General features: G+C 35.8%; 2 protein-coding genes across 2 annotated transcripts in view; one reads left to right on the top strand and one right to left on the bottom strand.

Annotated features, from left to right (window-relative positions):
- Nucleotides 1-796: 796 nt before the first annotated feature.
- On the bottom strand, nt 797-20,076 carry pidd1 (p53-induced death domain protein 1). The gene is made up of 16 exons (XM_084095755.1): nt 19,894-20,076; nt 18,025-18,660; nt 17,017-17,430; nt 15,732-15,890; nt 15,499-15,550; nt 12,880-13,081; nt 11,519-11,668; nt 10,705-10,878; nt 9,960-10,107; nt 8,206-8,341; nt 7,192-7,342; nt 6,782-6,905; nt 6,571-6,686; nt 3,952-4,059; nt 3,655-3,833; nt 797-1,724 (listed from the first exon to the last, which is right to left on the bottom strand). Exons 2-16 carry the CDS (start codon nt 18,503-18,505, stop codon nt 1,490-1,492), a joined length of 2,829 nt encoding a protein of 942 aa, XP_083951881.1. The 5' UTR covers nt 18,506-18,660; nt 19,894-20,076; the 3' UTR covers nt 797-1,489.
- A 2,659-nt stretch (nt 20,077-22,735) lies between these two features.
- pnpla2 (patatin-like phospholipase domain containing 2) overlaps nt 22,736-25,596 on the top strand; it is a 13,387-nt gene continuing 10,526 nt past the window's right edge. Inside the window, exons 1-3 of the mRNA XM_084095773.1 lie at nt 22,736-23,247; nt 24,058-24,290; nt 24,509-24,574. Coding sequence (XP_083951899.1) covers nt 23,061-23,247; nt 24,058-24,290; nt 24,509-24,574 — 486 coding nt within the window. The 5' untranslated portion in view covers nt 22,736-23,060. The remainder of the gene's footprint in view (nt 23,248-24,057; nt 24,291-24,508; nt 24,575-25,596) is intronic.

The following is a 25,596-nucleotide window of genomic DNA, read 5'->3' as shown; positions in this document are numbered from 1 at the left end:
CTCCTACTGGTCACGAAGACCTCAGATCTCTCTGACGTTAACGTAGACGCTTTCTGACGTCATCGCCGTGACGCAACGGTGACCTTGAGTTAAATATAGGGAAGGATCCTACATCAAAGTGTTGGAGTGCCTTTTGGATTGAGGAATACACCCCAGACCCCACTTGTTACCAAAAAAAAAAAAAAAAAAAAAAACAGAAGAATGAACATCACTGATTTAATCATTTAATCATGTAGTTTGGGATTGTCCAGATGTTCATAATGCTGTGCGAGGATGAATGTCACGAGGCCTGTCAAGAACACGTCCTGGTCAAACTGAACTACAACATACATTAGATGTTGATTTTGCATTAAGAAAAGACTAAGTCTATTTTTATTTTTGCATTAATTTCATGACAAATAAGCACTTTTTACACCAAACTGTCATTTACGTAAAGCAAAAAAATAAATAATTAAAACGCCATTCACACACACACACACACACACACATAGCAATATATATATATATATATATAATAGAGATGATAATAGTGCAAAAAATAAAACCACATTGTCATAACCTTAAGAAATTATATATATATATATATAAGATTTCTTAAGGTTATGACAATGTGGTTTTATTTTTTGCACTATTATCATCTCCATTATAATTATTATTATTAAATGCCTCAATATTTGCCCATTTGTGACATGCTGTGTTCAATTAATTTAAATTTTTTTTAAAAAAATTGTAAAAATAGGGTTATTGTATAAATCCCTTTTTGACTATTAAACTTTTTTTTCTTCTTTTTTTTTTTGCATATTCTTTTGTGCATTTTCGCAATTATTACATGACAAATAAGAAGGGTCTTATTGATTAAATGCACACACACATACAAAACAAACAGCATTCTGGTAACCATACAAAATTATATCTATATAAATTTAACTTTGTATATATTTAGATATATACACATACACACACATATTGTTATTGTAATACATTAAAAAATACTGTTTTACAGCGACGAGGATCGCCACTGAAAATATTGGCAATAGAAAGTAGTAAAATCTGGAAGCATTACAGTAATGAGAATTTGGAGATAAAATGGGCTTGTACTGAAAATGCCACAATAATTATTAATGGCTTAATTTTCCTTGTGCAAAATATATTTTCTGCCTGTTTCCTAATAAGTTAGTTTAATTTCATTCATTTTTAATTGATTTTGAGGTGAAATATGACCTTTCTTGAGAGGCTACATGAGATTCACCCACATGCATACATGTTTTTGATTGTTTCTTGAACCTGTAACAGGGATAAGGTCCATTGAGTGCTACATTGTGTCTCACTATGAATAAAGCTGGACACTGAGTTCTTGAGACATCATTCAGACAGACAGCTGACCTGAGACCTGTGAGAAGAGTGTATGTCCATGTGTGTCATTATTGTCTCCAGTGCTGCTGTTTGTCATGTTCTTGGCATCCGCTCTCAGCACAATCGTGTGTGTGTGTCAGCTGGACTGAGGGTCTGCAGAGGTAGTTGGTGTCTCCAGCCCGACTCGCTTTAGTGATTCCTCATACTTCCTCTTTCCCAGAGTCACTACGTCCTGTACTTCTTCCGCCAGGTCCCGCCTGCCACTGTCCACCAGTGCTTTCACCAGCCGCTGCACCGCCCCAGGCCCCGCCCCCTGCTGCCCTCTCGCCCAATGAAAGAGCATCGCCAATACCTGGGCCCCAAAGTCGTCCCTGACAAAACAAGCACATGGAGATGATGCCATTTTATTTGTATTACTATCGCAATTTTTTGTGCCATTCTTAATTTATTAGGTTTCCTGTTACTGTACACAATGTTTGTCATGTCAATGTGTGTACATCATGGCGGTATTCGATATGCTGTTTTTATTGTATGATTTTAATTAAAAAAATATATAAAACAGTATTGTTATTGAATAAGCCCATTTTATTTTGACAGTGAAGATTTTTGCACTGTGCATTTTTGCAATAATATCATGACATCAGCCATTTTTACCCCCAAATTATCATTGATTTTTGTAAACAAACAAAATATTTTTATTTATATATTTATACATACACACACACAAACACGCACAATTTTTGTCATGTCAGTTAAAGCATGGATGGATATAACAAACCAAATTAAATAATCTAATCTATAATAATCTAAATCAATAATATTTTTTAAAATTAAGTAAATAATAATAAGTAATAAAATATACAATGTAATGTTGTGATAAATAAAAGAAAAAAAAGAAAAGTGAGCATAAATAAATAAGGTAATTTTGCACTGATAACAGTTAAGCACTTTTAACCCCCAAATTTCATTAACGTAATCAAACATTTAAAACGGCATTCTCATAATTATATATATATAGAGCCTAAATAAATAAGGCATACAATTATTCATATAAATGTAATGTCATATTCCTTGAAATAAATACATGCATTTTGTGCCTCATTTATGCTGATAGTTCTTTGCACTTTTATTGATCGCAACACTTCAGAATTAATTTAATTATTCATAATTGATATAATTTTGTCTGTCATTTTGTTGCTTTATAGAACACATTTATTGATATTGGTACCACTCTTTTTTTACATTGTTCTGGTACTTACTATAGTAATAACAGTAAATTAGGCATAATTACATGCAACTAATCCTAACTCTATAGTAAGCACATGTTCTTAATTAATGTTACTCAAATGTATAATTACAGTGTAACAAGGACACCTTAAAATAAAGTGTAACCTTGAAATTTAAGTTGACTTGAGAGATACAGGGGTGTAAAGACGAAAAAACGAACAGACTACAGTAAAGAGGGCCACAACATAGAGGGCTTGAGAAAATGAGTGTGCATGCATGCGTGTGAATGTGTCCCATCTCCTGCAGTGTCCCAGATGGCTGACTGATCAAAACCAAACACTCAGAATTCACCATTGTTGTCTTAAGTTCTTTTCTTTCCTCAATCACTCATTTTCACACTGCCTCTCTCTTTCTCTGTAATGCATTTCCCATAGTGATTTTATACCAGCGCAAACATGTCTGTGATAGAGCAAACCAATCTCAAAAAACAAAAAACCTGAACTTATGATATTTGGTTCTGAAATCGGTCCTAAAAAGCTCATGATGTTGGAGCCGATGGCCTCGTGGTCAATGCTCCGACATGTAGCGCTGCTGCGCTTCGGGCGACCCGAGTTCGACTTTTCCCGATCCTCTCCCCCTCTTCTCTTCCTGTCAGTTCTCTACTATCCTATCTCAATAAAAGCAAAGAAAGGCCAAAAAAAAAAGCTCATGAATATTAATGAAGTCATACTGATCTGGCTTGGTAATAATTACTGCACTGTCCAGCAATAAATATAATTAATATTCAATGAGTCATCAGTGTTCACGGATATCTAATGTTGCAATAAACACAATTTATGTATAATCTGTTACACTGTCCTTTTGAAATCTGAAATGAGTGCATCATTTGACAACAGTGAATGCCACACAATATTTCTCCCAAATATTGTGCATTCGTTATACCTCGGACTCACTGATCAGCAGAATTGTAAAATCTGTCCTTTAATAAAGACAGTTGGCCTCAGTGTGATTTACAGCGCCATCTGCTGGCGGGCTCTTTCACACACTCCTCACCGGCTCTGATCTGATGCTCACCTGTGTTGGATTCGGATTCGCTCCAGCTGGTCGTAGCCGATGCCCAGGTTGATGCCGATGTTCTGCCACTCCTGGTTGATGCGTAAGGAGATGGACAGCAGGTTGGTCTGTGTCAGGTAGCCGCTCTCCGGGTCGCCCAGGTTCAGCTCGCCGGAGATGTTCCCATCACAGTCAGCGTTCTGTGTGTGAAAATATGATCAAACAATTCATATTTATCTACATAAGCAGCTTCCTAACCAAAAAGGGAAACTAATAAGTGACTGATTTGAAACATTATTGGTTTTCGAGATCGCTCACAGGAATCCGCAGAGGAAGCGTCGCCATCCACTGGTTGTCGTGACCTTTTCTTTTACTTGCTACTTCCTCTGGAAGATCCATAGGCACTTCACCCCTGTAAAATGAAACCTGGAGGGAAACGTCTTATTACAAGAGACGTAAAAGTGATAATCATCACAACAACATCATCATCACATCTGATCAATCACATATGAGGTCAATAGAGCATCACAGTCCCGCCCACAGCCGGTGCCGGAAGTAAGAATTCAATACAATTTCTCCATTGACAGTTGGGGTATAAGCCATAAAAACATAACCATACATGGTAGACTTACTAAGCGATTGTATATGCTCATATAAACGCCCAAAGTTCATGGGGCACTAGCCTTGTTTTGAGATAAATTCCTTTTATTCGCGATGTCTTGGATAAGTACTTCATTACCCACAATCCTGAACAATCCCACAATCCCACAGTGATGCATCTGATTGGTGGAACTCGTGTAACTCTCTGTTAAACCCCGCGAAGGTCCATGAAGACTGAAGATCATTAATAAAAAAAAATATATAAAAAAAACCTGTGTTGCGTTTTTGCACGGTAGACTTATCAGTGCAATCATGATCTCTTGGCTGCCATGATGGCTTTTTTCAAGGAGGAAAACAAAAGTGTTCAAATTGTGAAAACCACTTCAAATCGGGTCATGTAGTTGAGTGTAACGTTAGCGTGTCCGAGGGTCAGCTTGTGGGTTTTGTAAGGGCCAGCATGAGGGACAAGACCTACAAAGTTGTGGTGAGTTTTGCAGGGAGGTTGGTAACGTTAGTTAGCATTATCGTTCATGTTAGCTAGGCTACTGTAGCCTTCATATGGTATGAGTCATATCAAGCATTTTATGATGCCACTGTCAAAACAGTATTTAGCCTAGGCATTCATGCATTTACTGAACATTTGTGTAATCATTCATGGCAAGTTAATAAACTGAATATGATGGTGGTCCAAGAGCGGGCCATGCATCAGACCAGTGGCGTGGTGCACTTTCTGGTTTGCTGACCATCACGTTTTAATTTTCACTTGTTGTGGATATTAAGACAATACATTAAATGTTATTAAAATTAAGGATGAACTATAACTTCATGAATAAAATGAGCATGGACCACAAGTGGGAAATTGTTGGGAGTATTTGTCAGCAACCTGCCCGTGGGCCGCTGAAACTGATGAGCAGAACGCCGCGGACCGCCAGATCTGCACCCGTGAGCTGTGGTCCACCAGCCTTGCTATCCGACTCCCAGCCAGTCTTTTCATTTTCCTCCCACCCTCGCAGGCGGTTGGTTTAAGAGCGTGACCCGGCTACCAGCAGTTTCATAAACACGTCCACACACAACACAACATGCTAGACATTACAAATAATTGTATAGTTATCGTTAACCGCTTTCACACACGCACACAATATAAAATACACAATGATAAATATAAAATTCAATACACAATAACTATATAAAACACTTTTATTTACACAATTACTACTGAAAGAACTGCTCATTCTTAACTGCACATTCACTACGATAAATTACCGCACTGGAGGAAAAAGTTTGCGTGGCCGTCGTCAGATTTGGAAGTCGCTCAAAAGGCTCTTTCGCGGTTGTGGCTTCAGTCGACTTCAGTGAGGCGCGGTGGTTTATGGGATGAGTAGTTCCTTCGCTCGGAAATGAATTATGTACACAGTCTTGTACCTTTGACTTTTTTTGGATTTTCTCTTCGTTTTTTCACTCGAAATGATATGTTGTATGCTTATGAGTTCAGCCGTAGCTGGTTATCCTCAGACATGCTCTAAAACTCTTTAGATACGGATTTTCCAAAACGTCAATGGGAGAAATGAATGGGAAATTTACTTCCGGCACCTAAGCGCTCTCGGGCTGTGGGCGGGACTGTGATGCTCTATATGCAAAGCTATGTGTTCGACCAATGAGATTCCAAAGTGGGAGGAGCTAACCAAACGCTTTGCATTTGAGAAGAACATGAGCTGTGTTCAAAATCGCCACCTGTACCCTCGTTCACTATTCCCTACATCAGTCCACTAATATAGTTCATTTAAAGGAGTGATTGAAAACGAGAGTGAATTCGGACACTGAGTGTGTCGGAAGGGCGGCTGCTTTTGCATAGTTTCTGCTGTTTAATAATCATTTGAGGTTTAGTAAACTCCAGTAGTTATGAAAAGATTAATCTTGAACTCTGTCATGGAAACTAGCAGTATAAACCTTAATTAAACAGTTTAATAATAAATAAATAGGAATTTATACCTGTATGATATTACGCTGTACCCACATTGGACCAGCGGTTTGGAAAACGTATGGATGGATGATTGATGCGGCGCCATCTTCTGGTCAGACACAGGAATTCATTCAGCACGACCGTCACAGTGCATTATGGGTATTCTCTAGCCGTTTGTACATCTGTTGTACACTTGTTATTGCGGTGAATTGTGGGATTGAATGAGTGCACTAGATAACACCACTGCAAAAGGCTGTTCCCTCAAATAGTGCCCTATTTAGGGGTATAGGGGGCGATTTCAGACACAGCCATGGAAGACAAGTGAGTTGCGCAGCTGAAATACTGGAGTGATCTAACAACGATCAACCCTGTCTCACCTGTCCTCTCACGGGGCCCTGCTGTGGGCTGATCGGGCACACATGGACCTCTTTAATGTTCTTCAGGTGAGAGTAAAAGGTGAATGAGAGTCTGCCCTCTTTACAGTCAGGACGGTCTGAGGACACAAACATTCGGGTTAACTTTAATATGTTCAATAGTTTGCATCTATTCATGCTGTATAGGTTGAGGTGTGTTTATTGTGTCCAGCACCTGCGCTGATGTCAATGCCTCTCTCAAAGCCAGCGAAGAACTGTTCTCCCTCCAGCAGGATACACAACTCAGACGGCTGAGGACCTTCATACTGCTCCGACAGAGACGACAACCTGCTTTCAGCCTGAAGAGAGACACCAACAAGCACTGCTAAAACTGTAGTGTATCATTTTAGTGAAATTAGAGCCTATAATTATTAAGAAGTTCATAGATTGACTTCCTGGAAAACGAATATCACAGACTTGAATTGCATTGCACTTTTCATGACACTGACTTCCATTCATTCGCAATGCATGTTGTGAATGCAGGAGACAGGAAACGCAATTAAAACGCAACTTAAAGGTCTAGTGTGACCACAGCCTACCCAGAACACCCTAGAAACCACATGGCAACCACACACACACACTCACCTTGTCAGACGGCAGGCACTGCAGCAGAACCTGCTCTGGGTCGTTTTTTCTCTGTAGCGCCAGGAATCGAACCCGGAACTGTTTCAAGCGGTGATACATCTTCCTGACAACACCACTGACACACCTGTGAGTGGTGTACCACAGCCAGTACCTGAACACACACACACACACACACACACACACACACACACACACACTGTATATGACAGACTGTATGCATTTACACTACTGGTCACAAGTCTGGAATAATTATGATTTTTTAATGTTTTGAAAGAAGTTTCTTCTGCTCATCAAGGCTGCATTTATTCGATTAAAAATACAGTAAAACAGTGAAATATAATTTCAAAGTAAAATAAATGTTTTCTATTTGAATATGTTAAAATGTAATTTATTCCTGTGATCAAATCTGAATTTTCAGCATCATTACTTCAGTCTTCAGTGTCACATGATCCTTCAGAAATCACTCTAATATGATGATTTGATGCTCAAGAAACATTTCTGATTATTATCAATGTTGAAAACTGTTGTGCTGCTTCATATTTTTGTGGAACATGTGATACACTAACATTCACAAGTTTGGGGTCAGTAAGATTAAACATAATAATACTTTTATTCAGCAAGGAAGCATTAAATTGATCAAAAGTGACAGTAAAGACATTTGTAATGGTACCAAAAAAAAATCTATTTCAAATAAATGTTGTTCTTTTAAAATTTCTATTCATCAAATAATCCTGGAAAAAACGTATTACGGTTTCCACAAAAATATGAAGAGTTTTTAGCATTGATAATAACAAGAACCAATAATAACTGATAATAATCATCATGTTAGAATGATTTCTGAGGGATCATGTGACACTGAAGACTGAAGTAATGATGCTGAAAATTCAGCTTTGATCACAGGAATAAATTACATTTTAACATATTTTTAAATAGAAAACAGTTATTTTAAATTGTAATAATATTTGTATGTTTGATCAAATAAATGCAGCCTTGGTGAGCTTCTTTGCTGCTCACCATGAAAAGTGTGTGACTGAGAAGACGGCGTAGATGTGCGTGACGTAGAGGGACACCTGAGCGGTGACGTCAGTCCAGGTGTGGGCCGTGGGGTCGCCGTGCATCAGGTGCAAACGGGACATGTCCACCATGTGTCCTGAACACACACACATGAACCTAAAACATCCATCAGCAGTACACACTGTTTTATTCAGAGCACACCACCATACTACTCATACTAGTTTTGCAAAACACTGTCTCCATCACCTTACATACAATACATTATGACAAACAATATCAACTGTGATTTTCTTGAATCGGATACCACTTGCATGTGATGTAGTGAAGTCATGTGACAACATTAGCATTTTTATACATAAACTATTTATATACAGTACTGTGCAAAAGTCTTAGGCATGTGAAAAAAGAAAATGGTTTTAAGTCAGTTGTTCATATCTTTTGCTGTAGGAAATATCAGTTTACATTTCCAAACATTCTTTTTGCCATTAATTGTAATAATCCAGTGAGATTTGTGTATGCACAAGGAGTCTGACAACAGCCGGTCTGATCTGATCTCACCATCATCGAGTCCGTCTGTGATTACATGAAGAAACTGAGACAGACTAAATCCAGAAGAACTGCGGGAACGTCTCCAAGATGCTTGAAGAAACCTTCCTGCAAAGCTACAGTACTGGGAAAAGTACTGGCACTTGTGTTAAAATGCTGTAAAGTGAGAATGCTTTCAAAAATAAAATCACAAATTGAATTTATTTATGATTTAACTTCTATTAACTAATTCAAATCAATATATGGTGTAACGACCCTTTGTGTTTAAAACGGCTTTTGTCCAGGTACACTTGCGCATAGTTTTTCAGGGAGCTTTCTGTTTCTTCATGTAATCACAGACGGACTCGATGATGGTGAGATCAGATCAGACCGGCTGTTGTCAGACTCCTTATGCATACACAAATCTCACTGGATTATTACAATTAATGGCAAAAAGAATGTTTGGAAATGTAAACTGATATTTCCTACTGACACACTACAGCAAAAGATATAAATACTGTATATATAAATGTATTTGTAGTATATTTAGTATAAAATAAATTACAAATACATTTCAGTATATTTATTTTTCACTATGGTATACATACAGTATTTATTTTATTATTTTCTTTTTTTAAATAATTTGCTACAACATAATAATAATTATTAAAATATAATTTAAAAAAACAGGGTGAATGTAATGTGGACTAAAACCCTATTATCTATTTGAGTTTACTTTTCAGTCCAGCAACAAAGTCAAAATAAAAAAACTTACTTTCAAATTTTTTTATATTTTATCTATTTACTTGTATATCATATGACCTTGAACTGACATCTTGTTGCAATATTAACTCAAAATATTAAGTTAATATTTTATGTCTAAGGGGTTCGGCTGACAAAAAAGTTTGGGAACCCCTGAATTAAATAAAAATAATCAAAGCGTGTCATTAACAAAAAATAAATAAATAAAGACATTTGGCAAAATAAAACCTGAGTCTGAAATGCTAAAACAATAGATCTAGTGTTGAAAGTGAAAATGAAGGCTGCTGTATATAATGAGCACATTGTACACATTCCTCATTTGTTTAGCAGCTTTAATGTCTGCAAGTTAAACCGCTGATGTCTGTAAATGTAAATCTCAGGCAGGAATGAGTCGCTAATAAGATTAAGATCTGCTCAGTTTAACAATTAAACCGTTTCCTAGAAAGAAGTGAACGTGATGCAAATACCAGTCACTCCAGGTGGAAGAGGAATCTGGACTGTGATTGGCTGAAGGAAGTGCATGCTGGGAGTTTGAGAGAGGCATAGCAGTGGGCTTGCACTCGCATCAGGGTCTCCGGTCAGGTGTTTCACCTCAGACTGCACCACCTGCAGGACCTAAGGGGAAAAAACTGATATATCAACACAGAATTGAGCAATACGTGATCATAACAGTTAAAGGTACACTGTGTAATATTTAGGAGGATCTGTTGACAGAAATGCAATATCATATCCATAACTATGCTCTCAGTGGTGTATAAAGACCTTACATAATGAACCGTTATGTTTTTATTACCCTAGAATGAGCCATTTCTGTCTACACACACCTCGGGTCCCCTTCTACAGTGGCCCTGAACGGACAAACGCGTTTCGTCACTATGTTGTTCTTCGTGCAAAGAAGCCAATAAACCCTGACACAATGATGAACAGGTAACAATAATATACGCAATAACACATCGTTTTACTGAATAATAAATTAAGTGAATATAATTTCTTAATTTATCTTTGTAAAGAAACCTCATTGCTACTCTCTGCTGTCTCAGAAGACGACATCACTTCCTGTGTGCACTGTAACTTCTGTTGGGTGCAATTCGCAACCTCACCACTAGATGCCGCTAAAATGTACACACTGCACCTTTAAATGATTAGCATCAGTCCGATTAGCTCATTATTAGAAGCAGTGGTTATTTTATTATAGTATATTCTTGAACAGACCTGCAGTGTGACCGTACGTGTCTCTGTTGTGCAGTCTTGAGGGAAAGTGAGTTTGATCCCCGGGTGGAACTGAGAAACCAGCAGCGCCCCCTCAGGGGACACGGAGCAACTGTCCAGGAAAGGACGAGAGACGGCCACGAACCACGAGAACTGCGACACACTGCAGCAGGCCAGCTACATACACACACACACACACCAGAATATACAGTCAAAACAAAAGTTATTCAGACACCAGATATCATTTTTTATATATTTTTTCTAGTGTGTGCAGGACACTATAGTTCATTTCTATAAGTGAGGACAGCAAAATAAAGTACACTTTGACATATTATACCCAAACATTCTTCATACAGTGACTACCAGTAAAAATATAAAACATTTGGGACCAAAAATTATTCAGACACTTTGATCTAACTATGTTTTGCTGAAGTGTTTTTTCTTTAATTGCTAATGCGACCTTTTTACACACAGACAGAACAAAATGAAGCATTGCTTGGTAATCGGTTGAGCAAAACTGGTATTATCTAATTGTGTACTTTAACATCTGACAGATATTCAACATAATTCATCTGTGAGACAGTCTAACAGAAGGATGGCCAAAACCAGTGAAATATCAACTGATTTGATAACTCTGAGTTCTTTTCATATTTTATTGCCATTTTCTAAACTATAGTGCATAAACTGTGATAATGTGAAAAAAGTTGAATAAATTTAGGTCTGACTGTATATGTGTGCAGTAATGCTCTCGTGATGGTGTACGGTGTTGCAACAATATGAAAAGTAATATTTGACGAGTGCGATCTGATTGGCTCACCCGTGCTGGGCGTCCCCCAGGCCTGCAACTGTGTTTCTCACTCCCTCTCCTGGTCAGAGTCGGTAGTGTCGTCCAAGACTGACCATCAAACCTGCGGACCGCAACATCACCTTTCCGTGTTTTACGATAGGGGACGCACACCTCTACCGGCTAAAAGCATGACAGGGTGACAGAGACACCGGAAAATTTATAATTATTATATTTGAATAATATTCATATATTTATTTATTATAATAATTCATTTATTATTTTTTATTTATAATAGTTCATATATTATTAATTATAATAATACTGTATTTTATTAATTTATAATTTTGATCCATTAGTTGATCCATTCATAAAGCAGCTGGTTTTTTTTGTTTTTTTTATGTGCACAAATAAGCGACAGGTACCATAAGATTTTCTTCTTCCTGTTCCTTTTTTTTTATTCATTCATGCATGTTATGAATGAATGAATAAACATTTATGTATGACTTGTGCAATAAATAATAAATAAATAAATAAGTTTTAACTGTATTAGTTATTACTTGTAAACCAGCTTTCGTTCATTATAAAAATTATTATATATTACAAATATTAATATATGTATTAATTATAATAATTAATTTGTTATATGTTATTTATAATAGTTCATATATTATTAATTATAATAATACTGTATTTTATTAATTTATAATTTTAACTGTATTAATTATTACTTGTAACCCAGCTTTCTTTCATTATAAAATTATTATAATTATTATATTAATATATATATATATATTAATTATAGTATTTTATTTATTGTTTTATTCATAATATTTAATGTTATTAATTATAATACAACTATATTTTATTAATTTATAGTTAACTGTATTACGTATTACTTATAAAACAGGAGCTTTCTTTCACTATAATTTTTTTTTATAATTATTATATTTTAATAATATTCATATATTTATTAATTATAATATTTGATTTATTACATTCTATTTATAATAGTTAATATGTTATTAATTACAATAATACTTTATTTGATTAATTTATAGTTTTAACTGTATTAGTTATTACTTATAAAATGAGATTTCTTTCACTATAAAAATTATTATATTTTATTTATATTCATATTTATATTGCTGGCAACTCGATTCATCTTGATTAATCACATCTAATATAAACGTTTGTAAATACTTTTATGTCAGATGCGATTAATGGCGATTAATCAATTTGACACCACTATTTATTAATTATAATAATCATATTTTTTCGATATATATAATAATACTGTATTTTATTAATTTATAGTTATTAACTATTATTTTTACATCATAAAACAGGATCAAGTATTTATATTTATATAAATATAAGCTAAAAATTACAACCTTCTCAAATGTGGCTCCATGTGGGCGGAGCTCCAGCTGTCGACTCAACAGGATGTCGTGCTCCTCTAGCCACACCCACTTCCTGTCTGGCCTCCTCTCCGCCCACTGGAGTTGTGTGACCGTGTTTACGCATCTCCGTGGAAACAAGAGCTCCGCCCCTCCAGGAAGGAACACATGACAACCAGCAGGGGATACTTGAAAACTGATGAGCAGAGAAGACTTACATTCAGAACACTATAGAATATATACCAAATACTATTTTTTAAGTAGTATATATATATATATATAAGATGTAGGCCTATACATATAATTACCCTGAGCCCCTGAGAAACTCTGCACATCCCTGAATACACTTTGATTTGAATAACTTTAATGTACTTGAAGTGTACACAAAGCACTAGGAAAATACAAGTATCGGGATTTGGTCTTGGCAGATCCTCAATATTCAATGACTCGGATAGGATCAGGGATACAAAAAACTTGATCGGGACATCCCTAATTTTTAATTGTAGTGATATTTCACAATATTACTGCTTTTATTGTATTTTTGATCAAATAAATGCAGCCTTGGTGAACAAAAGAGACTTCTTTCATAAACATTATAAAAAACTTATACCGACCCCAAACCTTCAAACAGAACTAGTATAGTAGTTAGGGATGCATGATATATCGGCCACCATATCGGTATCGGCCGACATGTTATTGTTATCGGCCCGATAAGAAAATGTGGGCGATATATTAAAGCTGATAAATAATGTATTATTTCCTTCATCTGAGACACTTCAGATGCACTGTTCACCGTGATGGATTTGAATTTCTTGAAATATGACTGGAATCACTTCAAAAAGGAAAATACAGTTAAGTGCAACATGTGTCATTTGTCTATTACTTAGTATATGCAACTATCTCTTGTTAATAAAAAATTAAAATAAATAAGTGCTACGTTCAGCACAAGTCTGTCATATAAGCTACATAAAATTATAATGAGAACTGAGAACATTATAATTGTAATTGGGACGTGGCTTTTAATAGTGAGACTTTTTTTTTTATTATTATGTACGAATTTGGATTTAACCCTTGTGCATCCTTAAGGACATTTTTGGCCTTTTCAGTTTTGTTTTTTTGATCACTTTGCCTGTGTTAATGCTAACTGCATAAAATTTGGCACGGGTGTGTATTTTTATTGGAATTTTACTATTTCATCACCATTTCCTTTAAAAAAATCTATTTTGCACTAGTTACACAAAATACTTCCTCTCAGGACCTTTTGGACAAAAATGGCCCCATTGAAACCCATTAAAACTGCATTTTTTAATCCCTGTGCCGTTTAACTATAAAATGATGCAATCTTTTTTAATAGGCTTTCATTCTGTTGGCAAGGCTTCAAAACTGACATTTTTACAATTTTTTATCAGATGGTGCCATTTTTTCAGGTTAGGCCTATAAAGCAAATACTCGCTTTATTCCTGTTTTCTGCTTTGGCATATTATAGAGCCAACTGGATAAATTATGCAACGATAATTGTGTGGGTTTGTTGGTATGGATGTCTAAGTGTGGTTTGTATGTGTGTAATAAAATAAAAAGGTTGTTTGTGTGCTTGTAATATTTGAGAGAGAAAAACTCAACTGCAAATCGAAAATCCAATCACTGTGTTCACCAGTGGAGTTTTGCCGGGATCCAATGGGGAAAGTTTGGTACTGCGCCCAAACAAAATCTTACTGAAAGCTCATTTTTTGAGATATCATCCTCAAATTCGGAACACAACCTGTTTAGATTTATGGCTTTGAATTTATATCAGGTTTAGAGTTCCAAATGTTTCATAAAATATATATTTTATATAAAATATTGATTATAATGTTCATAATTATTTTTCATTAACTTAAACTTCTATAACATTTTTTTGGTTGCACTTTTTAAAAATGTTTCACTTCAACAACAATCTGCCAAGGGTCTTCTTTAAAATGAGACCAAACTTAAGTATTTGCTCCCAAGCATAACATTTTTATGAGAGTTTTTTGACTTGGACATTTTTGTCCACTTTGGACCTATGTATAAGTTTTTTTGTTTTTTTTATGTTAACTGCATGAATTTTGGCACAGGTGTGTATTTTTATTGGAATTTTACTATTTCACCCCCATTTCATTTGAAAAAAAATGTTTTGCACTAGTTACACAAAATACTTATTTATATTTTATATAAAATATTGATTATAATGTTCATAAATATTTTTCATAAACTTAAACTTCTATAACATTTTATTGGTTGCACTTTTTTCACTTTTTTTCACTTCAACAACAATCTGCCAAGGGTCTTCTTTAAAATGAGACCAAACTTAAGTATTTGCTCCCAAGCGTAACATTTTTATTAGAGTTTTTTGACTTGGACATTTTTGTCCTCTTTGGACCTATGTGTAACTTTTTTAAATTGATGCACAAGGGTTAAGATTTATCGGCCAATATATCGGTTATCGGCTTTCAAATATAAACAATTATCGGTTATCGGTATCGATATTTATATCTGTGCATAATCCCTAGTAGTAGAATGCCGTTCTGAATACAGTATACCTGAGTGAGTACTAAATCTGAGCGTGTTTGTTAAATGAAGGTGGGCTCAATTCACCTGTGCTGCTCCAGTCCGAGGTGCAGCTCTGGGGTCTCAGAACATTCCAGAACTATAAAACACAAACAGTGTCTCATTAGGATCAAAGCTTAGTTTGGTCCAGTTTCCTTCATCAATGACAAAAACATCCAGAATCCATGATGAAATCCTAACAGATCATATCTGTATGATAAACACTTCATTACAATAATCGATGGTGAACTAAAGCAGTAGCCGAGCGAGTGGAGAGAGACCTGGGGTGACGTGAGCGAGCGGGGGGGGCGTCGGGGGTCGGCCCAGCGGGTTGTTCCTCACGTCCAGGTTGTCGAGCAGCGGGAGGGAGTGCAAACATGCTGGAACAGTCCTCAGATCATTACTCTGGAGTACTAGCTTCCTCAGAGAGCGGAGAGATCCTGAGACACAGAGTTAGCCATTCAGTCAGCAGTCACAGGGTCACAAACACTAGATTCTTCCCTTAAAAGCTCCAAATCTCACTTAAAATAGTTGTTTCTGCTGCATAGTTTAAAAAAAAATAACTCATCAGGACACATTAACGTTTACACTACAAATGTAAAAGCGTTTGAGTGGTTTGTGTGTTTATTTAGCTAGGGACATCCTCATGTGGACAAATTATACATAACATACATTTTATTTTTTTTTTATTATAAAGACCTAAAAATCTTATATAGATTTTTTATCTTTTTGAATGGCAATTATTTATAATTTTGTCTACTTTGTTTATAATTTAATAAAATATTAAATTAATTATTCAATATTATTTTAACTCTTTCCCAGCCAGTGTTTTTTGAAAAAAGTTGCCAGCCAAATTTTCATGGCCCCCAGAATATTTTGTTGCATTAATATCTGAACATGCAATATATCAAAAGAAAGAACGGACCCTCTGCTTTTAAACAAACCAAAAAAAAATCTAGCTTCATGCATTATTTTTTATCAGCACTTGAATGTGGGTAATATTTTCTTTAAAAAAGCAAAATTTTCAGCAAAAAGCTGCGAAAAACACGTTTTTGTCAAAGACTACATCTGATGGAGGAGATCGACCCATCAACACCCCAAAGCCTCGGTCCTGTAGCTCATCCTGGGTCGACATTTCATTCAGTAACATTAGGCAGTTTTGATTTATATGCTGTTAATGTTTATGATCGTGTTATTTATTTACATATGCATCTGTTTACATAAGCTATCGCTTGTTTCTGCTTCTTCTTCGCCTGTGTTTTGGTCAGGAGACTCAGTACTCTTTCAGAAGATGTGTAATAGCGCCCCCTACTGTATAACAGTGAAAACACGGCAAGTCGGAAAATTCCATCAATGGCGGGGAAAGAGTTAAAATAATTACCAAATTTATTAATTAATTTGTTGACCTTGTTCTTGCCATGAAAATTGCCTTAGATGCTAACATGGCATAAAACAACTAGATAAACAAATTATTCTAATGGTTAGTCTGTATTATTCGTAATTCACTTCATATAAAAACAATTCAAGTCTATCTTATGTTCTTATTTAGCTAGATGTTTTCATCACCCAGCGTCTCCGGCAGCGCTCTGAGTCTGTTATTGGACAGCTCCAGTCTTTGTAAGTCCGGCAGTTGTCCCAGTTCTTCTGGAAGTGTCTCCAGCAGGTTGAAGGACAAATCGAGCTCCTCCAGCCTGCAGAGGAGACCCAGACCCGGGGGAAGGTCCACCAGCCGGTTACCCAGCAGACTCAGTCGCCGCAGGGACGCCAGCGCCCCCACACCCTCCGGCAGACCCGACAGCTGATTGTGACACAGCAGGAGCTCGGAGAGGCGAGAGAGAGACAGAATACAGGGAGGGAGAGAGGAGAGCCGGTTGAAGGAGAGATCCAGGTGATTGAGGAGAGACAGAGAGGAGAGGGAGTCGGGGAGAGAGGAGAGGAGGCCTGGGAGAGGGTCACCCTGAGGGTCATGGAAGCGGTGTCCTTCAAACAGAAACACAACAAAGAGAATATTAACACATGGAAATGGACGGACCACAGATGGATGGATGGATGGATGGATAGATAGAACAACAGACAGACAGACAGACAGATAGATAGACAGACAGACAGACAGACAGACAGACAGACAGACAGACAGACAGACAGACAGATAGATAGATAGATAGATAGATAGATAGATAGATAGATAGATAGATAGATAGATAGATAGATAGATAGATAGACAGACAGACAGACAGATAGATAGATAGAAATGCAATGTAAGTCGCTTTGGATAAAAGCGTCTGCCAAATGCATAAATGTAAATGTAGATAGATAGATAGATAGATAGATAGATAGATAGATAGATAGATAGATAGATAGATAGATAGATAGATAGATAGATAGATTGTAGATAGATGGATAGAACGACAGATGGATAGAACAACAGACAGACGGATAGATAGATAAATAGATAGATAGATAGATAGATAGATAGATAGATAGATAGATAGATAGATAGATAGATAGATAGATAGATAGATAGAGAGTGTGTGTGTAAATAAGTTAAATAAGTTTAATCTTGTGTGTATTTACCTCTGATGGCCAGCGAGCGCAGCTGTGTGAGTCGGGGCAGGACACACAGTGAACTCTCTAGCGCCCCCTCATCCTCTGAGCCCAGTCTGAGGTACTGCAGGCCCCTCATCTGCTCCTGAACACACTCCCAGAACACGGGAAGAACCTCTCCTCCGGCCCGGTACACATCCAGAACCAGCCGCCCCTCAGCCAACACGCCATCCAGACCCACCGACGGAGGAAGAGGAGGAGAGAGGCAGGGAAAAGAGGAGGAAGAGGACGACAAGATGGACGGAGCCCAGGTGTCCGTACGGTCAGAGGAAAAAGAGAGTCCTAATGGTGGAGAGTCCTCTAACTGCGGACAGGCCAGATGCACTTTTGTCTCCATCATCATCACCCTTCTTTCATCTGAAAAACCATCAATATGGCCTTCTTCTCCTCCTCCATCACTTGTGGCCAGCTTCACTTTCTCCTCCTCCTGTTTATTCTCCTCCCTCTCCATCTATTCTCTTTTTTCTTTCCGTCAGCCCCTCCTACAAACCACATATAGTGAGAACATTGACAAAGAGATGAATCTGCCAGCTTCATCTTCATCTTTCCATCACTGTGGTGGGATCACATCTCTAGACCGGTCCCATGTCCAGACAAGCCCCTGCACTGGAGTGACAGAAAAGAGAGAGAAAGAAAGAAAGGTGTTAATTGGAAATGTTCAGAACCAATAAAAATGTAACAATGAGTAAAATTCACAGAGTGATTAATAATAAATAACACACCACTACTGATTAATAATAAATAAATAAATCAGTTTAGTCAGTGCAGTAATAATTTTTTTAAATGTGCTAATTAATATGAAAATAAATATTTCTAATAGTAAATATACTGTAAAATAAATGCACACAAATTGCTGAAAACAAATAAGCATTTACATGCATTACTGAGTGCACATATACCAGTACCAAAAGTTAGGATACATTACTATTTTTAATGTTTTTTTAAATAAGTCTGCTTATGTTCATCAAGCCTGCATTTATTTGATTTTAAAAAAACAGTAATATTGTGAAATATTATTACAATTTAAAATAATGGTTTTCTGTTTTAATATACTTTAAAATATAATTTATTTCTGTGATCAAAGCTGAATTTTCAGCATCATTACTCCAGTCTTCAGTGTCACATGATCCTTCAGAAATCATTCTAATATGATGATTTGATACTCAGTTATGCTTAATATTTTTTTTGCAACCTGTGATACTTTTTTTCGGGATTCATTGATGAAAAAAAAGTTAAAAAGAACAGCATTTATTCAAAATAGAAATCTTTTCTAACAATATAAATCTTTACTATTACTTAACATATCCTTGCTGAATAAAAGTATTAATTTCTTTCAGAAAAAAAAAGAAGAAAATAATATGACTAACCCCAAACTTTTGAACGATTAGATTTTTTATCAAATATATGCAGCCATGATGAACGTAAATAGACTTTTTAAACATTAAAAATAGCAATGTTTCCAAACGTTTGACCTGTACTGTATATACAGTATATAAATAGCGTTATACTTTCTGGATATCTGTTCTGGCCCCTGAAAACCCATTTGTGTCGACCACCATCTTCACAAACTTTAATGTGTTTTACAAGTTTTGCCAAAATTGTATTTATTTGTAATGACATCTATCATTGTAAATCACTGTAAAGGCACCATTGTCATCCATTCACATCATGTGACTAAAACTAAGTCACAGGCAGAGCATTACAGTAACAACATTTACGAGTGCTGGCAAAACACAAAACTGAACCTTTATACGGTATAATAAGTCATATATCACGTTAACTAGTAACAGTCTGACTGAATGATCACTTAACTCGTTAAACTGAGCGATAAACACTTACAATGCAGGATTTTAGGCGCGCATTTCTTGATGGACGTGACGTGTCTGTGACGTTTAAACACTATACGGTCTCGCGCATTCTATGAAACTAACTCTTAAAGAACCGAAATGTAATATTCATTTGATACATTTACATCTGTTGAATACAATAAGTTCACTTCCGTGTTTCATGCACATGTTTCGTGTTGACACACACACACACCGCGGAACTTTTGAGCAAAGGGCGGGAGGAGATCTCTTAAAGAGACAGTGACAGCTAAAAATAAATAAAATAAAACTAGGGATCGTTAACCCTAAAATGAAAATTAAGTCTTACTTATTTAAAAATTATTTATAATAAATTAATTATGTATTAATTTCTTGTGCTGAACACAAAAGAAAAGGTTTTTAAGAAATGTTGGCAACCAAGTACAGATTATATATGGAAGTCAATGGGGACCAGCAACTGTTTGGTCACCAACATTCTTCAAAATATCTTCCTTTATGTTAAGAAAGAACTCCATGCAAGTTTAGATTATAATGACTTGGGTGAGTAAATAATGATGGAATTTAGATTTTTGTGTGAACTATCCCTTTAATGTATAATATAATATAATATAATATAATATAATATAATATAATATAATATAATATAATATAATATAATATAATATAATATAATAAATCTCACTTATCTAACAGTCTGGTTGTGTATGAGAAAATGAACTGAAGCATCATCAACCTCTGCTGTTGCTTGTGTTTTTATGCATGTCTCAACATGTCCAGTTTTACACCAGCTGAGGTGTGGGATTGGTTTAATCCACTGAGACTCCAGGATAAATCCAGGATAAATTTCCTTCTCATGAGGGAATGAAAGTGGGGGATGAGATGAGCATCTAAGCATCCGAAGAATTTTATTTTGATGGAAAATAATGAGCTTGGTCTGTCTGTGAAAGATATAAATGCATTTGGTTTTTAACAGACCATGTTCAGCACAGAGGTGAAAGGTCAGGTAGTATTGATTCTTACATGTCTTCCTTGAGATTCTGTTCAGTGTCCAAATGTGGGCCAAAGGATACAGTTTTGCTGTTGTCATTTCACAACACACTTTCTTAGGAACATTCATTGAGATCTAAAAATATCCACAGAAACAAACCCAAAGCCTTCACTTCTCCAGCCTGAGTCTATGTTTGGATACAGCTGTCCTACAGTGTTATAATTTTATTTTAAAATTATGTAATTATAATATTTTCATATTTATAATAAAGTGCATTCTGATTTTGATTTTAAGCAAAATTGTCCAATTCTACTTATTATACATGCTGTTTTTATGAGTTCATTTTAATTGAAAGACATGGAATATTTGCCTTTTTCCACACAAGATCTAGTGGAGGCAAAAATGAATATAATAAATTGTGAAAAACCTAAAAGAAATGCTGACCAGTCACAGTACATAAGATATATGTACATTTTAACTTAAAATTTGAATGCTGAATTTAAATATTAAATATTCATATTGATCAGTTATTGACATATGCATGATAAACCATTTATTCAGTTATTTTTAATACAAGTAGAAGTTCAAAATATACTGATATTTAGCTACAACCTTCAGGACATTTTTAAATACATTTATTTGTGAAATAACATATGACTTTATAACAGCTTATATGTTATGAAAATGTTGACAAGAGTGTTTTTGGACAAGCTGTAATGTTCCAGGCATGAAAAGAATTTCAGGAAAGATGCCCAGAATTTTGATTTTGTGGAATCATCGTGGTGGTTCATTTAAGTTGATTTGTAGTGTGTCGTCCCTGTGAACCTTGAACTCTCTGACATCCCAAAGCTCAAAACACATTTTTATAGGAGAACGTTCCCATGTCTCATGAGTGGAATCTTGACACAACTGCAGTTAAATAAATCAGAAAAACATGGCAAACAAAACAGTATTCTGTCCTCTCTAAATCCCCAGAGAGGACATATTTTTAAAGCCATGTCATTTGGGAGGATCCCTGGAAAGATATGCTGTAAAAACACTGTACAAAGGTGGAAAACACCATTAAAATAACATACAGTATGGACTAGCTGTTTATTGACACTGATTTCATAAGAATATACATTTTTGATAGGCCTATATTAAATGCTATTGCTATTGAAAGCATTATATATATATATATATATATATATATATATATATATATATATATATATATATATATATATATATATATATATATATATATATATATATGTATGTGTGTGCCTATGTGTGTGTGTGTACTTAATGTGTTATAGGCTATTTAATGGATTTTTCAGCAAAATTCAAGCAGTATAAAGATCATGCAAAAATAGATATTTAAATATTTTATGTTTAAACTATTTTGATATTTAAAAAGCAAAATGACCAGTCATTACAAGCTTCCCAGAATTAAGTGTAAGTACCTTGCAACACCATGTAAATGCAGGAACTTTAGTACAATGGTGAATTTCAAAATACCATAGTATAACCATAACTTTTTTCTTTTTTTGTATAAGGACATGTTTATAGATATTCTGCATGGTAAAAACATGGTATTATTTGTAGTGTATACTCTTTCTCCACATTACAGCACTGTGAATTTGTGGGGTAAATTGCCTGGTCATTAAGCTTCACAGAATTACTTCATAATGCAAGAACAAAAAAAAAATCAAAGCAACAACACAACTGATAAGGGCGCGTGACAACTGGAACACATTCGAGGAAACATTTCAAATGACAGCTAAGGAAAAGGGTATGGGGTCCAAAAGCGCAGCCTCTGATTGGCTAACATCTCCTCAGCCACGCCCAATGTCAGTACGCCCCTCCCTAATGATGTTTGTGACCTGTTTTGTAATTTATGCCGGTGACGGAGGAGCAAGTCAAAACACCGGTCGCTACGCAAAGTTATTTAACAAGCTACCGGAGAAAACAGAGGTTCATTCAAGAGGCTTGTGTCAGTGATTGTTCATCACTTTAGAAACTTTTTAACCGCAAGACGTTAGTGTTTAGGTAGTTATTATAATAACCCAAACGTTAGAAGCTCACTCTAATGTCATGTATGGATCGTCCGCGGTGCGTCAAGCGCGTGAAAGACTGTAAACGAAAGTAACCAGAGGGATTTACTAACTTTTATTTGAAGGTTTTTTTTTTTTTCCAGAAGAGGAAAAATCATGTTCCCTATCGACTCTCCGTGGAATATTTCTTTCGCTGGCTGTGGTTTTCTGGGTATTTATCACATCGGAGTGGCCAGCTGTCTCCAGGAGCACGCGCCGTTTCTGGTGGAGAATGCGCGTCACATTTACGGCGCGAGCGCAGGCGCGCTCACGGCCTCTGCGCTGGTCAGCGGGGCCTGTTTGGGTAAACACAGATTTAAATATGTTACACCTAATAAAATATTTACAAGGAAAAGTACTTAGTGTCCTGGCAATTCAGTGTTTTTTGGACTCTTACCCTGCAAGTACCTTACAACATGTAAATACAGGAATTTTTAGTACCTTGGTGTATTTCATAATACCATGGTATCACCATGTTATACTATCACTGTACCATGATACCTCTACACGTTTCATGGATATGTTTATAGATATTTTGCATGGTATAAACATGGTATTATTTGATTGGGGCACCATTTAAATACCATAAAACGTACTTTGACGGAACCAGATGCTAATACCATGGTATTTTTAGATTTACCATCCATGACATTTTATGGTTCTGGAAAACACTTTCAAAGTTACGTTGGTACTACATGTTTAAAATACCTTGGTATCCCCATGACACCATGATAAATGTTAACATTTTACTATTAAAACATTGTATCTTTTTTCTCCACATTACAGCACTGAGAATTTGATTGGAAAATGGTGTTAATTATCATTAAAAATATGTCAGAACATTATTTCCAATATTTTTCCAATTAAATAATATTTAATTATTTTTCTCTCGCATTACAGTAATGAGAGTTTGATTGGAAAATGTGGTTATTTATCATGAAAATAATGTCACCTACATTGTCTTTATGCAAAATACAATACTAAGGTCCTTTTTTGTTAGTGTACCATCTGTGGTATCTGTGTCAAAGATTACACTACTTGTGTGTCTTGACTTGGACACAACATGCACCTGTCGCTGTGATCACTGACTGCTCTCTTTCTGGTCCTGTGACAGGAGAGGCCGGAGCCAACATCATTGACGTGGCTAAAGAAGCCCGAAAGCGCTTCCTAGGGCCCATGCACCCCTCCTTCAACCTGGTGAAGATCATCCGAAACATGCTCCACCGCACGCTCCCCCCCGACAGCTACACCAGGGCCAGCGGCCGCCTGGGCATCTCTCTCACCCGCGTGACGGACGGAGAAAACGTGCTATTTTCACACTTCAACAGCAATGAGGAACTCGTGCAAGTGCGTACTCACACACACTCAAACACAAACACATCTTCATTAGCACTTATAATCAACACTGCAAGTAGGTTTAGTGATAATCAGCTCACATGACCTTCTAACCCAGCTGTAAACAATCATGAATTCAAGATATTTACAGTAAATGCACATGGTTTTGAATTAGATCACACAGTATTATTGTGGATTGATGTCCAAATCCCTTGTTCTTGTATGTACAGGCGTGTATATGCAGTACTTACATTCCCGTGTACTGTGGCCTGATACCGCCGACCCTGCAGGGAGTGGTGAGTGTCCAGTCATTATATAATTATTACCCATAATATTTATTTACAACTGCAATATAATAGCCTTTCTGTGCTCACTCATTTGTGCAAGCATGTGTCATCAAGTGCCTGTTACACACTGTATGTCACTAAATCTGCTGGTCGACTAAACAGAAACGCAGCGGATTTGTTTCTTTCATTATTAAAAAGATAAAACACATCAAAATAACATTTTAATGAAATATTATTAAATATTAATATTATATAATTCAGTTACAATGTTAATCTTTTCAAAGCAATAGCACACTGTCTATTCAAGTCTTAGCTTATTTATTTAGAAGTGATTACAGGACTGTTCAAAAGATTGGGTTAGGTTAGAAATTTAAGAAATAAATACTTTTATTCAGAAAGGAAGCTTTAAATGGATTAAAAACTAAAGTAAAGACATTTATAATGTTCCATAAGTATTCTGTTTTCCGTTCTCTTGAACTTTCTATTCATCGATGAAACCTGGAAAAAATGTATCATGGTTTCTACAAAAATATGAAGCAACATTTGACAATAATAATTAATAAATGTTTCTTGAGCATCAAATCATCATATTAGAATGATTTCTGAAGGATCATGTGACATGAAAATTCAGCTTTGATCACAGGAATAAATTACATTTTACAATATATTCAAACAGTTATTTTAATATATTCAATATTACTGTTTTTACTGTATTATTGATCAAATTCAGAGCATATTTACTGTTACTTATTCATTTGTTTATTAATTGAATGCATAGTGCAGGACAATTTACATGCTGATGTTTATTATTTACTGATGGTTATGGGTTTGTTTAAATCACTCAATATGAGCAATAGTGATGTTTGACATAATAAACACCACTAAATTAGGGCAGAAATCTCTCTGAAATCTTGCGTAACTATTACTTCTGTTTTTAAAAAGTTGTGTCATTGGGAAATGGGGAACTTCTATATTCAGCGATGGTTGTGTAAAGAACGGTGTTGTTTTCATCTGGTTTCAGATGTTGTGCC

The sequence above is a fragment of the Abramis brama genome, assembly GCF_963993115.1.
Source record: "Abramis brama genome assembly, chromosome: 20".
Classification (NCBI taxonomy): Eukaryota; Metazoa; Chordata; class Actinopteri; order Cypriniformes; family Leuciscidae; genus Abramis; species Abramis brama.
This window is presented reverse-complemented; position numbering and strand designations above follow the sequence as displayed.